At 46.3% G+C, this 12,259-nt stretch overlaps 1 protein-coding gene across 1 annotated transcript; it reads left to right on the top strand.

The window, feature by feature from the left end:
• Positions 1-9,980: 9,980 nt before the first annotated feature.
• Positions 9,981-12,259, top strand: LOC127292305 (non-specific lipid transfer protein GPI-anchored 14). The gene is made up of 2 exons (XM_051321671.2): positions 9,981-10,560; positions 11,813-12,259. Exons 1-2 carry the CDS (start codon positions 10,089-10,091, stop codon positions 11,932-11,934), a joined length of 594 nt encoding a protein of 197 aa, XP_051177631.1. The 5' UTR covers positions 9,981-10,088; the 3' UTR covers positions 11,935-12,259.

The raw sequence follows: 12,259 nt of genomic DNA, 5'->3' as shown, positions 1-12,259 counted from the left end.
CCCTCTCCACAAGCTGCTTAACTACGAAGCTGCAGGGTCCAGCGACGCTGACGCAGCTAAGCTTTTGTGGCCAACTGGAATGTGTTGTATTAATGTTCACTTTCAGCCGTAAACGAAAAGTTTTCAGTTTTGCATCGCAGGCCAGTGTACATGTATCTTCTTCTTTCTTCTTCCTCCCCCTTTTGCCTTGTAGCAGACAGCAGCTGTGCGGGCATCCGATGTCGACTGCACAACCCTAGGCGTTCAATGCTAGATATATCGTTTTGGTCTCGTACGGCCACCCCATCAATGTATCGAAATTCAGTTTCATTGTATGTGTTTGTCACTTGGAAGAATAATGGACCACAAAATTCCCATGGGTTTTGGATGCTGAGTTTTCCCATGTTCATCTTACTCTTCTGATTTGAAGGGGACCGGTCTCACTCGCATATCACATCGCCGTGTGGCGGAGGTCAGTGGTTAGCAGTTGACACTTACTGATGGATGGGCATGCAACAAAGCATGGTTATTGTTGGAAGAAAAAGAAGAAACATGTTGTGATCCTTGACTGCTCGACCTATGCGTCGAATCGAAAGATGATTCTGATAGCAAACCGTTAAAGCTTGCACGGTCACGCTCTCATAAGATCCTGAGCTGTCTGTCTATTATGCGTGCTGGGCTGCTGGCCATGAATGATCCCTTTTAAGAAGACTCTTGTCACAGCGACGAGACGACCAAGTAGAGACAACATCGTGATCGCCCGTATCCATCATCGTCATCACTCGCAGTGGTGCTTCAGAATTAAGTCGAAAAGAACCCGTACCGGCCGATGTGTCTGGCCTCAAGTGGGAGGAAGCCCACGAATACCATGGTCTATGGGCGCTTTTTTTTTCAGGTATTTGCACAAAACAATCGAAGGCAAAGTTTGGAGAAAAGGAGAGACAGAGATATTAAAATTCGGTTTTGCTATTTCTCAGAATTAGCTTAATTTTATGTCGACTCTAAAAACCATATGATTGCATCCTAATTCTTGCTAGCTAGCATAAGTTGCGACATGTGTTGCAGCTGGAATTTTTTCCAGTTACACATGGAGTTGCAACTAAGAAAAACGCCTATGAACCGTTGGATTGGTTCATCATTCGTGTTAGCCATTAGTCTTAACATGGATTGCAACTGAGAAAAATATCTCGCACTGTTGGGTTACTTCGTGATTCATGTTACTACAGTCTAATGAAAATTAGTGATTCCAATATTCTGATATGAACATGTTCTTTCCTACATGTTCCGGAAGAAGTTAAACATTTGCTCAAACATTTTTGAACAATCCTAAAAAAAAACACTAATATTACAAACCGGTAAGTAAGGAGTTGAGATGGGCGAGGTGAGGCGACCTCTAAAACCTATCTAGGGTTTCTCCCCCCCCCCCCCCCTCGCCGGCGTTGCCGCCAGTCCGCTGTCTCCAGTGGCCTTGGGGCCTTCGAGGCATGGCGGACCATGGCACCTCACCTGAGGGAGGATTTTTGTTCTTCGTTTAGATTATTTACAGTGTCTTCTTCGAGATGCTACATCTTGAATTCACAGTAAGGTCCTTCCCTCTTATCCTCACTTTGCTGGTGCTTCAAGCTCCAGCAAAGGGCACGCGAAGTTGTGCGTCCCGCGGATGTTGTGGATCTAGTTGGTTTTCATTGGTGTGATTTCAGGTTTGTCTCTTCCAATACACAAGTCTCATATTTGGCATGGTTGCTGCTCTATTGCATTGGTGATTTCATGCCTTAGCGGGACGACTCCTCGTTTGTCTACTACAACAATCTCTACTACGACAAGGTTTGGCCGACTCCGGTGATGCAGAGGTGAGGACGACGGCATGTCTGGCAATGTCTGTAATCGTCGCTAGGTGATCTATGGACCTATTTCTAATCTTTAATACTTTTTAAGTTCTTTATACTGGTATGGATGATTATCTAGTAGAATTTTCGCAAAAAAAACAACAATACAACCTAGAATGTCGCTACATGTCCCGCGAAGAAACATGATATGCTACTTGCCATGATTTTTGTGCTCCAAATTGAACTTATGCAGCTAGATAGTTATGCAGCGCCGCGCCAACCGCGAACCACCCGTACAACGACGCGGTACGCATCCAAAATCCCAATCGCACCGCCGTCCGCCGCCGATCATCGACCGGCTGGCGCGCCCATCATACCTTCCCTGCACGCACGCGCTTGATCCCGATCGGTCGCCGACGACGTCGGCTCCCTCCCAGCCACAAGCGATCGATCAGTACCGCGCGCGAGCAACGTGGTGCGCGGGTCACTCCGACAGCTAGACATAGCTAAGCTCAGCCATGCTAGCTCATTATTCATGGCGCGCGTGTTAACTTTTCTCGCTCGCTTTCAGTGCCGTTGCGGCATTATTTTCTCAGTCCAGTCCAGCTCGCGATATCCATTCCCATTGCTTCCGTCGAGATCCATCATGTTGTTTCTTGACGGAGAATGATATACTCATCGAGGTCGAGGAGGTTGAGGTCTCCGGGACGTCTCTAGCTCTCTCGAGCTAGCTAGGGCCTAGGGGTGGGTAACATGCGTCGATTGTTGCTGGGTCTCTAGCTAGCTCGAGGACCTAATTGACTCCATATGCACATGTTGAAATTGATGAATTAATATCGTTCAAAAACCAATCTTGAATTGAATCAAAGCTTTTGACAAGAACTCCTGAAATGTAGGACAATAGTGCGTTGTACGGTGACCACCTGCATATGCATGCATGCTGCAACCACCGGTAGCTCTTCTCCTTTTAAAAATGTATAAGAAGATCGTACCCCATGATGTACGTGTCCAGCCCGACTGGCCTTCAACGTCGATCATTGCTCATTGCTACATACAGCTAGCTAAGTAGCTGGCTGGATTTTGTTGTCTGTCACGCACTAGAGGTTTAGCTAGATGCATCGGCCCCAAATGAAAAAAAAGAATCAAAGTTCAAAGTAGCGGACTATTGCATTTAGCCGCGGCGATTCTATCAGCTATAAAAGGCTATAGCCATACTATAGTGCATCTAAGTCCATAAGGCGATTTTCCTAGATAAAAAATTTCAAAATTTTGGCAGCATATATTCGTTGAGGATGAGCACGCCCACGTTCAACTTTAGCAATCTTCGAGGAGCTTGAGCTCCATCGCGCAGCAAGGGCCGCCGAGAGTGGGAGTGCGCATGCCGCTGCGATGGTCGCCTCTCCCGTCCTTTTTTGGGGGAGAGAGTAGGGAAAAGTGGGGATTATTGGTAGAGTTAGAAGAGGAGTCGATTTTGGTTGCGAAATTGGGCTGGTAGAAAATTTTTAGTCCAAATTTTTTGGGGTGGCTGAGCGGGAAGTTTAGCGGCTAAAGGGGCTAAATTGACCTTTTGAGAGTAAAGGGGCTAGATTGACTGAGCAGAGCTATTAGCGGCTATTCTCGGTATATCATATGAATGCCTTAGTTGTAGCCGCAAGGCTCTCTAAAGGATATAGCCGGCTATTTAAAACTTCAAATCTAATGCGGGGTTGTTCACTCCTGGACCTTAATGGAGCGAACAACCACATGCCAAGAAGGACGCGGAGATGGAAGTTAGAGAGAGATCGATGACAGGTGGCATGATACGTAGCTACGACGACCCCCGCCCCTACGATCGCCGCCCATTGATTCCCCACCTCATTTGATGGGGGCAAATCAAGGCAAGGCGATGCAAGCAGTGGCAACATAGTTTAAAAAAAGGGTGTGGCTATTTCTCAGTCGATTGAAAACTAATTTCGTTCTCAGTCAGATGATGTCATCAAATTTCAGTTGCAATTCATGTTACAATTCATGACTAGCACGAATCATGATGCAAATCAAATGGTTAAGACTTAACTAAGTACGAAGTTAGTTCTCAGCTACCCGAGAACTATCAAATCCCTTAAAAAAATAACGAAATGACAGGGCCAACAAAAACAACTGACAACATGCGAGTGGTTGAGTTAGAAAGGGTCAGTTAAAGTGAGGGACGATCAAGAGGGAGAAATGGGGAAAGGGTTTAAGAAGATCGACATTCATTCTCTAAAATTAACGAGCGGGCGATCTTTTTTGTCCGGATCCCAAACCAAATTCCTATGGTATCTATGCCTGCTAGCTAGGTCAAAAGCCTATATACTGGCTAGCTAGGTTAGGTTCTTGTTGGATCATCATTGTCAAAGCAACAAACTAGAAGATCTCGTGCAAGTTGAGATCGAATTAAATCCACGGAAAAGGCTGCCAGTAATAGCTAAAATGTACACATGCGTCACGAGTTTCACGCACGCACGCCTCCCTGGAACGTCGTCGTCGGAGCCAATTAAGCCTGGCCGGACGGACGGGTGGGAGGGTGGACGCCATTAAAGGGGAGCCAAGAGCTTACTATCTGTTGATCAGCTCATAATGCAGTCATCAGCATGTGCTGCTCTGCTTTGTTACGCCACTGCTGCTAATTAACATACTGTTCAGTCACTGATGATGGAAGACATGTATGGGCTAGATTCACCAACACACCGTACGCGGTTAAGCTAGCAGATCGGTACTGTTGCGCTTGCGCATCAGCCTATAAATGTGGTCCGTAATGTTGGCTGCTTTTTTGTTGCTAGTGCAGTACAGTAACTCGGAAGGTTTTGTATTGGACTCACCGGTGACTGACATCGAAGACGAGGGAGTAGGAGACATTGCCGGAGTGGTCATGTTTACCAGACGTAGCCACAAGTGATACGGAACAAAGATAGCCATGGTGCGATGGAAGCAGGAGATACTATCTGATTCTGACTGGAGGATGACACGTACACGGCCGTTGATGCTCAACGGCAGTAAAAACGGGGATTGTTAACGTTCCTCCACCAGATCAGTCTTTTTAGTTGAACTGATTACGCATGCTATTTCACATGGTATCAGAGGTAAGAGGTCACGAGTTCAAGACCCTACTCGTGCAATATTAATAAGCGAAAAAAAGATTCCGCGGGCCTATGCATCGAACCCACGCTAAGAACTAAAATAGTGCACCAAACCCACCGTAAGGACTAAATAACCTAGACGTGAGGGGGAATGTTGAATATAAATATAGTGTATAGCCTCATTCCATCAGATCTGTCTTTTGAGAAACTTAGCTAGTGCATCAATCCTATATGGTATCAGAGCTAAGAGGTCTTGAGTTCAAGACCCTGATTGGTGCACAACTCAAGATCTCTTGACTCTGATACCATATGAGACGAGGCTCTTCCCGTCTAGCTACCGCTAGCCCCGTGTTCAACTCCGACCGTCGCAAGGACCTCGTCGTGTCCACAGCTCAAGGACCAGGATCTGCTTCGCCTCGACGCCGGGGACCTTTTCCCCGCCTCGATTTTCTTCCATCAACAATCACGCAAGTCAAGCCTCGATCCGATCTCCTCGGTTCCCCAAGATTCGGTCGCCTTCAATCGTAAGAAACCCTCATTGCTGCTTCTGTTTTTCTGTCGCGTCAGGACTTCGTCGCTTTTCTCTGCCACGACAAGAACCATGACAGGACTTCGTGTCCTTTCTCTGCCGGGACAGGAACTAGGAACTGATGGCGTCTTCTTCGACTCTGTCCGCATCGGCCACCATTGGTGTGCCGCCTGCAACAAAGCTAACCAGGGAAAACTTCCTCTACTGGCAGTCTCAGGTGTTGCCCACTATCCGCGGTGCTCGCGTAATGGGTCTCCTTGAGGGGACTGAACTTGTCCCACCGGAGAAGATTCAGGGTGAGGACGAGAACAAAAGGCCGATTACTCTCCGTCGTTAATCTTATGCAAAAAAGGTAGTGCAGACCCTAGGTCTTGGGTCAATACTTGTGGCAAAGTTCTAGTATTTATATCGAGGGTACATATGTTTTTTTAGTTCTACGGGTCAGGGTTAAGGACGAGGGTGTAGTTATATATGATTTAGGATACAAGGTTTAGATCTAGGTTTAGATTAAGTGATAAAGGATATAAATCTAAAACCTAAGGGTTTAGGGATAAATGATATATATCTAAGACCTAAACCCTAAAGGATATATATCTAGGTTTAGGTTAAATAATAAAGGATATGGATCTAAACCATAAACCCTAAACTCTAGATCATCGACCGTATATCGTAGACCCCTAGATCTATACCCTACACAACTTTGAAGTCAAATTTGTTTTACAAACATGACTATCTTGCATGAATGTTTTGAACTTATAGTGCAAATCTAACACTTCAAGGCCACCGACCCAACTTTGTAAGAACATAGCCTATTTTTTTTGTTGCTCATGTTCCTATGATCTATTCTAACTTAAAAAAAGAGTAAGTCGCGTGGAATCACCACTTTAGATGGAGAGCTAGCTAGGGATAGACGCCACAGGGACCATGAATCAGGGTTTTGCCTGAAATCGCACGAAAAAGAGTCAGAAACCCTCCCCTCTTGCATGAGGTCCTAATATGAGTTTGTAAAGTTGATGTAAAGAAAAAACGACACATAAATGTGAAGTGACACTTGCATCACAAATAGAAATATCCCATTAGAAGATTCTACATTTATAGTGCAAAACTCACACTTTAAGGCCACCGGCGTGGATGGATTTAACATCCCTCTAGCCCCGCTAGCTTCCCAAGCTTGCAGCAACACTCCTACTTGTGTTGCATGACTTTCTACATTTTTTTTTGAAAAAACAACATGTTAAAAATGTTTGCCCAGGCTTCGAGAGGTTTATGGGTCCGCCACTGGCCACCGACCCCACTCTCACCATAATTTTGACGTCTTCTTAGGTTGGTCATGTTCCGAGATGCCACACTCGGCAAAGTGAATGCCGAGTGTTTCCTGACTTTGCCGAGTGCCACGGACACTCGACAATGCGTGTGAATCCACTACTGTTGCAAATTAAAATGTTTAGTTATTATGTGCTAACCAGTAGCCACAATTAGTTTTTTTTTTTGCGAAAACCCACAATAAGCTTTTGTTTTGAAACAACTATTTAGTACAAATCAAATGACAAGACGTTCATGGTTAACAAGCATCCACGGCGATCTACGAAGGTGGACTGGTGGCCGAGGGAGGGAGTACTTCGGTTGGGAATTAATAACGCACGGGATTAATTCGCCGGCTGCAGCACTATACAATTGGATCACAGTGTTCAACCGGCCGGCATAGTTCGTGCATCAGCACCAAAAGCATTACTAGAGACAAGAGCCAGGACGCTGGCGGTGAGGCAGTCAAGTTCCTACAGAATCGCTCTGTACTGTGGCCAGCGGGCAACGGGGTCAACAGGGGCGCCGCTCTGCAGGCCGGGCCTATGGAGTAGTGCAGCATCGACAACCTCACCAGCACCACCAGCTTGTACGCAGCGCAGGCATTGCGCTAGCTAGCTAACATGGACAGTTTAACCAAACCATAAACATTGGGGCTGCCATTCTGAAGACTGAAGTGTACCAGTGTCACCAGTATTAATGCTTTGTTGTTCGTTTGTACTCATGCATCTACTACTTTTAAGCTCTGATGTTCGTGTGTACTCATGAATCTAGCTAGTACTTTTACACTACTTCTTTTTTGAATGCTATACTGCTTTTGTACTCCTGCATGCACTATACTTTTATACTTTTTATTAAAGTGCTAAAGTGCTCCTTTTAGTACTACGTACGGTCTATATATACCCACTTGAATTGCGTCATGGTATATACATGCACGCCGCGTACGTCCATGTACACCACACGCCATGCATGGTGGAGCTCCTAGTAAGGCAAGATAGAGCAGACACCATACCTTGATTTTCTGTGAAATATTTCAAATTACGTGTTTTTTTGGAACAATTTAAGTGGTCATACTTTTCACAATGTTCATTAGGTGTTTTTTCTAAACAATTTAATGAGAAAGTTATGCTTGTTTTAATGAACACTGCGAAAACTGATTTGAACCGTAGACGGGGACAACCTCTACTCTAGTCGGAAATCAAGTAATTTTCTTTGCAATATCTAATTCCCGGTCTAACAAAACCCAACTCTAAACAATGTCCTGGTGGTGTATCTAAGGTCTTTCGGGCATTTTTGCCAACTTATGGGGTGAGGTCTTATTGGAAGATGTCAATTTGCGAATACGACATCAAATCCTAAGTATGGATGAAATGGTAAGGATATAGGGGAAATCAAGAAAAAACAGTAGCTAGGTCAGTACTTATTGATTAATTTTACATTGTGGACACCTCTGTTGTTTTAGACTGTTACTACCAACTTTGACCATCTCTCTAATGAGCGCTATTTTCAAGAGCTGACTTTCTTCACCCCAGAGGCTCATTTTCTAGGATCAACGTGAATAAGATTGCCCATCTTGAGAGATAACTTTGATTTATTTATTATTCATACGCGAAAAATTGAAAGCTTTAGAGATTGTCTTGATAATTGAAGGGCACATCATCATGTGTCCCGCGGTTTATATCCTCATTTATTTGGTATTGTTTTATCCGTGGTGCCGACAGCAGTTCAAAGTGCTTTGTCGGCGACAAAGATCTTCAAGACCAAGTTGTGTAACGAGATGACTGTGATGGCTTCTTGATGACTCAATATGGTACACTGAGCGAGGGATATTCAAAAGTTATAATAAAAAAAAGGTTGAGCTTTTCCATTGCGTAGAACTTGTATGCATCCTTAAAGCTTCATTATTGATATGTTTTAGGTTTTGCTTATATTGTACAAAATCATTTTATTAGAATAGTATATTTGTTGAATGTCAGACCCTTTTGATGTTTCCATCATTTTTCTGGAGGTTGTCCTACCACATAATTTTTCCATCCTTAGTGTCGTTAGCACATGTAGAAGTAATTAAGCAACAAACAACTCCCAATCCGCAGAGACAAATAATATACATGCCGTAGTAGTATCCGTTTTGAAGTTTCAGCTTTTGCATTCGACTTCATCATGTTTTTTTAACAAAGAGCATATATTAATATCGGAGATACCAATTATATCCAGCCTCTGCAACAACGCATTTCCCTAACGGTCTTACAGATGCACTCAGCAAAAAAAAGAATTACAGAAAAAAGTCTCGCTACAATAGTTTAATCATTGAAACAACATCATTAACACCACCAAGACAGCACAGTAAGTTCAACTTCTTCAAAAGCGGCGTCTCCAAGAAGGGAACAGTGCACAAGCGTCGTCGTCGCCCGATCAAAGATCTGGGTTTTCACCCTGAAGAATGTCCTCACTCTAATAACAATGTCTTTAGAAGGTCATTGCCAGACGCAACCAATTAAGATCAGATCTTAGATTTTCACCCTAAAAGATAAGACTTTGGTGTTCTCCTGTGCAATCGCCCCCACTTGCATGCCCCTGCTCCAAGTCATGAAATACCAAGCCAACTCCTCCTCGCTCCAAAGAACGGATCCTTCATTGCTAGTCCTCAGATCTCGGCCTTCATGACATTCTCTGCCAGCACCATGGAACCAGAACATGCCTCATGATATTAACAGCCAACAGAGCGTCGAAGCGCTCCCTCTGAAATCAAATGGCCAAAGTAAAACATGGGTGCACACGACCGAGTCCCACTCGATCCAGCAGCCTCCAGACGTGAATCGCCCATGAAAGATCACCGACGGCGTCTCCCAGAACCGTCACTCTAGCCAGATCAATAGAGACATAGCTCTAGCAGATCATCATGTAGACGTGCCGTACGTAGGATCGACCACCCCTCACTCTCTCGACCCATGCGCACGTATACAGTACACGGTACTTGCCCCACGATCGATGGAGAAGACGCATGCGCACGCACGCAATCTAGGCAGCCACACCTCCCCAACTAACTCAAATTAATCGCCCGATCGATCATATCATCGGCCGGTCGCAACCGCCGTAGCAGTCTTCTCGATGGATCCATTGGTTGACGACGGACCTGACCTGTCAGTAGAACATACACACACTTCTCTAGTTCTCTGTGCGCGCGACGTACGTACACGCGTATCCTCTATATAAACCCAAGCTAGCCCAAGATCGAGCACCACGTCGCCACACGCAAACTACACGAGCGCTTACGCAAGAAACAGGTCGCCAAAGCAAGCGGCATCAGTAGCTATAGCTAGCTCGCCGCCGTCCGATCAGCTAGTTCAGTCAATAGCCATGGCTTTCGGAGGAGCTCGCCGTAGCTGCGCGCTGCTAGTGATGGTGGTGGCGGTGGCCGTGGTCGGGCAGCTGGCGGGCGCGGACTTCGCGGCGGACCGCGCGGAGTGCGCGGACAAGCTGATGGGCATCGCGACGTGCCTGACGTACGTGCAGGCCACGGCGACGGCGCGCGCGCCGACGCCGGACTGCTGCTCGGGGTTCAAGCAGGTGCTGGGGACCAGCAAGAAGTGCCTGTGCGTGCTGGTGAAGGACCGCGACGAGCCGGCGCTGGGGCTGAAGGTGAACATCACCCGCGCCATGAACCTGCCCTCCGCTTGCGCCATCGCCGCCACCTTCTCCGACTGCCCCAAGATCCTCAACATGGCGCCCGACTCCAAGGAGGCCGAGATCTTCAAGCAGTACGGCATCGAGCACGAGGGCAAGAACGCCACCGGCGCCGCCACCCCAGCCGCCTCGGGCGCCGCCACCGGTACGTACTGTAAACCGCACTCCGACCGCCGGAGCTCCATGATCACCATTTTATTCACGGCGACGAAACGGTTTGATAACTGAACACGCGCGCGTGTCACATGGAGAGCGAACGACGTGCCCGACACGTCGGCACGCACATGGCATGGGCACGACCGGCTTTCGGCTGGCCCTGCTCGCAGCTCGCACGATCGAGACCGCCAGCGGCCGCAGTTATGTCGAGAAAGATACGGGCAGCAGTCCGCATTCACTCAAGCGAGTGACGGGAGCAGTCAATGTGCCGTGCATGGCCCATGGCCCGCCCAACGGCCCACGTGGCGTCGCAGTCTTGTGCCCGCTATCTTAAGTTCTTAACTGAAATTGGGTAGTACCTGTACCTGCAGCCAGCACTATAGGCACGGTCTTTGCACAACTACGCATGATCACTGGTCAGTGGTACTGCTGGTACTGTAGTTCTAAGTTCTAACCTACTCTCTCTGTCGCAAAACAAGCGACTCAAATCTACCTTAATTCGTGTATATCTAGATGCCTTTTAGTGTGTACTATACATGTACGAATCTAGAAAAATCTGACTCCACTTATTTTGGGGCGAAAGAAGGAACTTAACTGTTAAGGAGGAAGGAGGGGGCAAAAGATTTGCCACCATTTATTAAATAAGTAGGAGAGTCTTGACAAGACAAAACAAAACGAAAAAACCAAGTTCTTAAAAGATTGCTCTCTCATTATTATACAACTCAAATTCTCCGCATCCACGACGATCCAAAGCTTGGCCTCGTCCTCAATGGTTTGAATTATGATGATTTTAAGCTTGGCCTCATCCTTGGCGATACAAAACTCAAACGCTTCTAATTATATCACTCTATTTGTAATATAAACCGTTTTATCAAATTAAAAGAATGGGCTAAAAAGACTTACATGCAGAATAGAGGTAGTACTACCTCTGTCCGGATTTAATTGACGTGAATTTGTTCATTAGCCTTCTCCCCCCACGTCGATTAAATAGGAACGGAGGGAGTACTTAACAACTTTCCATACATCACGTCCTACCCGGTGCTAACAGTTATGCACCGGCACGAATGATTCCATGCACTTTTGCAGTAGCGCGCATCAGTTCAAAACTGTATAAACGAATCTTGTGCAGGGGTGCTACTATCTCAGTTCAGGACTGTATAAGAATGTTCTATATTCAGATCGAACAACAGTTACGTAATTACCTTTTCTCATGCGTCTTCGCCGCCGCCGCTTAATTGCAGGTACCACCGGAGGCAAGAGCGCGGACGCCAAGTCCGGTGCAGGGAGGCAGCGCCGCGCCAACACGGTGGTCTTCGCCGTCGTCTCGGCGCTGCTCGTCTCAGTTTTCATTCTGGGCTCATAAGGAAAGAAGACCAAGATACATGATTGGGCTGGGCTGGGCTGGGCTGGGCTGCAAATTTCCAGTCTGGGCCTTAAGATTGCTGAAGCAGAGGGTTGATTGGTTGCTGTGTAGTGAGTGAGTTGCCTGTATGATAGTGTTGATGCTGCAACTTGCAACTCCCCTAAAAAAAAGAATCATGTTGCAGGTTTGGTTTTAAAAAACTCTAGCTTTGGTTTCTCCCTTATTCTTGTTTTTTTTGCTTTTTCTGGAGCAAGAGGGTGTGTAAAATGGGTACGATGTGTTGATACATGTTGGAACTTGGAAAGTTGGTCCTATCATTTCGGTA

Source organism: Lolium perenne, chromosome 4, assembly GCF_019359855.2.
Source record: "Lolium perenne isolate Kyuss_39 chromosome 4, Kyuss_2.0, whole genome shotgun sequence".
In the NCBI taxonomy this organism is placed as follows: Eukaryota; Viridiplantae; Streptophyta; class Magnoliopsida; order Poales; family Poaceae; genus Lolium; species Lolium perenne.
Note: the sequence above shows the minus strand (reverse complement) of the source record. Positions and strands in the feature narration are given on the sequence as shown.

Bases quoted from the DNA above. Each gene is read 5' to 3' on its own strand.
- LOC127292305 (XM_051321671.2), top strand. From the start codon at position 10,089: ATGGCTTTCGGAGGAGCTCGCCGTAGCTGCGCGCTGCTAGTGATGGTG. The intron at 10,561-11,812 runs GTACGTACTGTA...GCTTAATTGCAG, and splicing joins CGCCTCGGGCGCCGCCACCG to GTACCACCGGAGGCAAGAGC.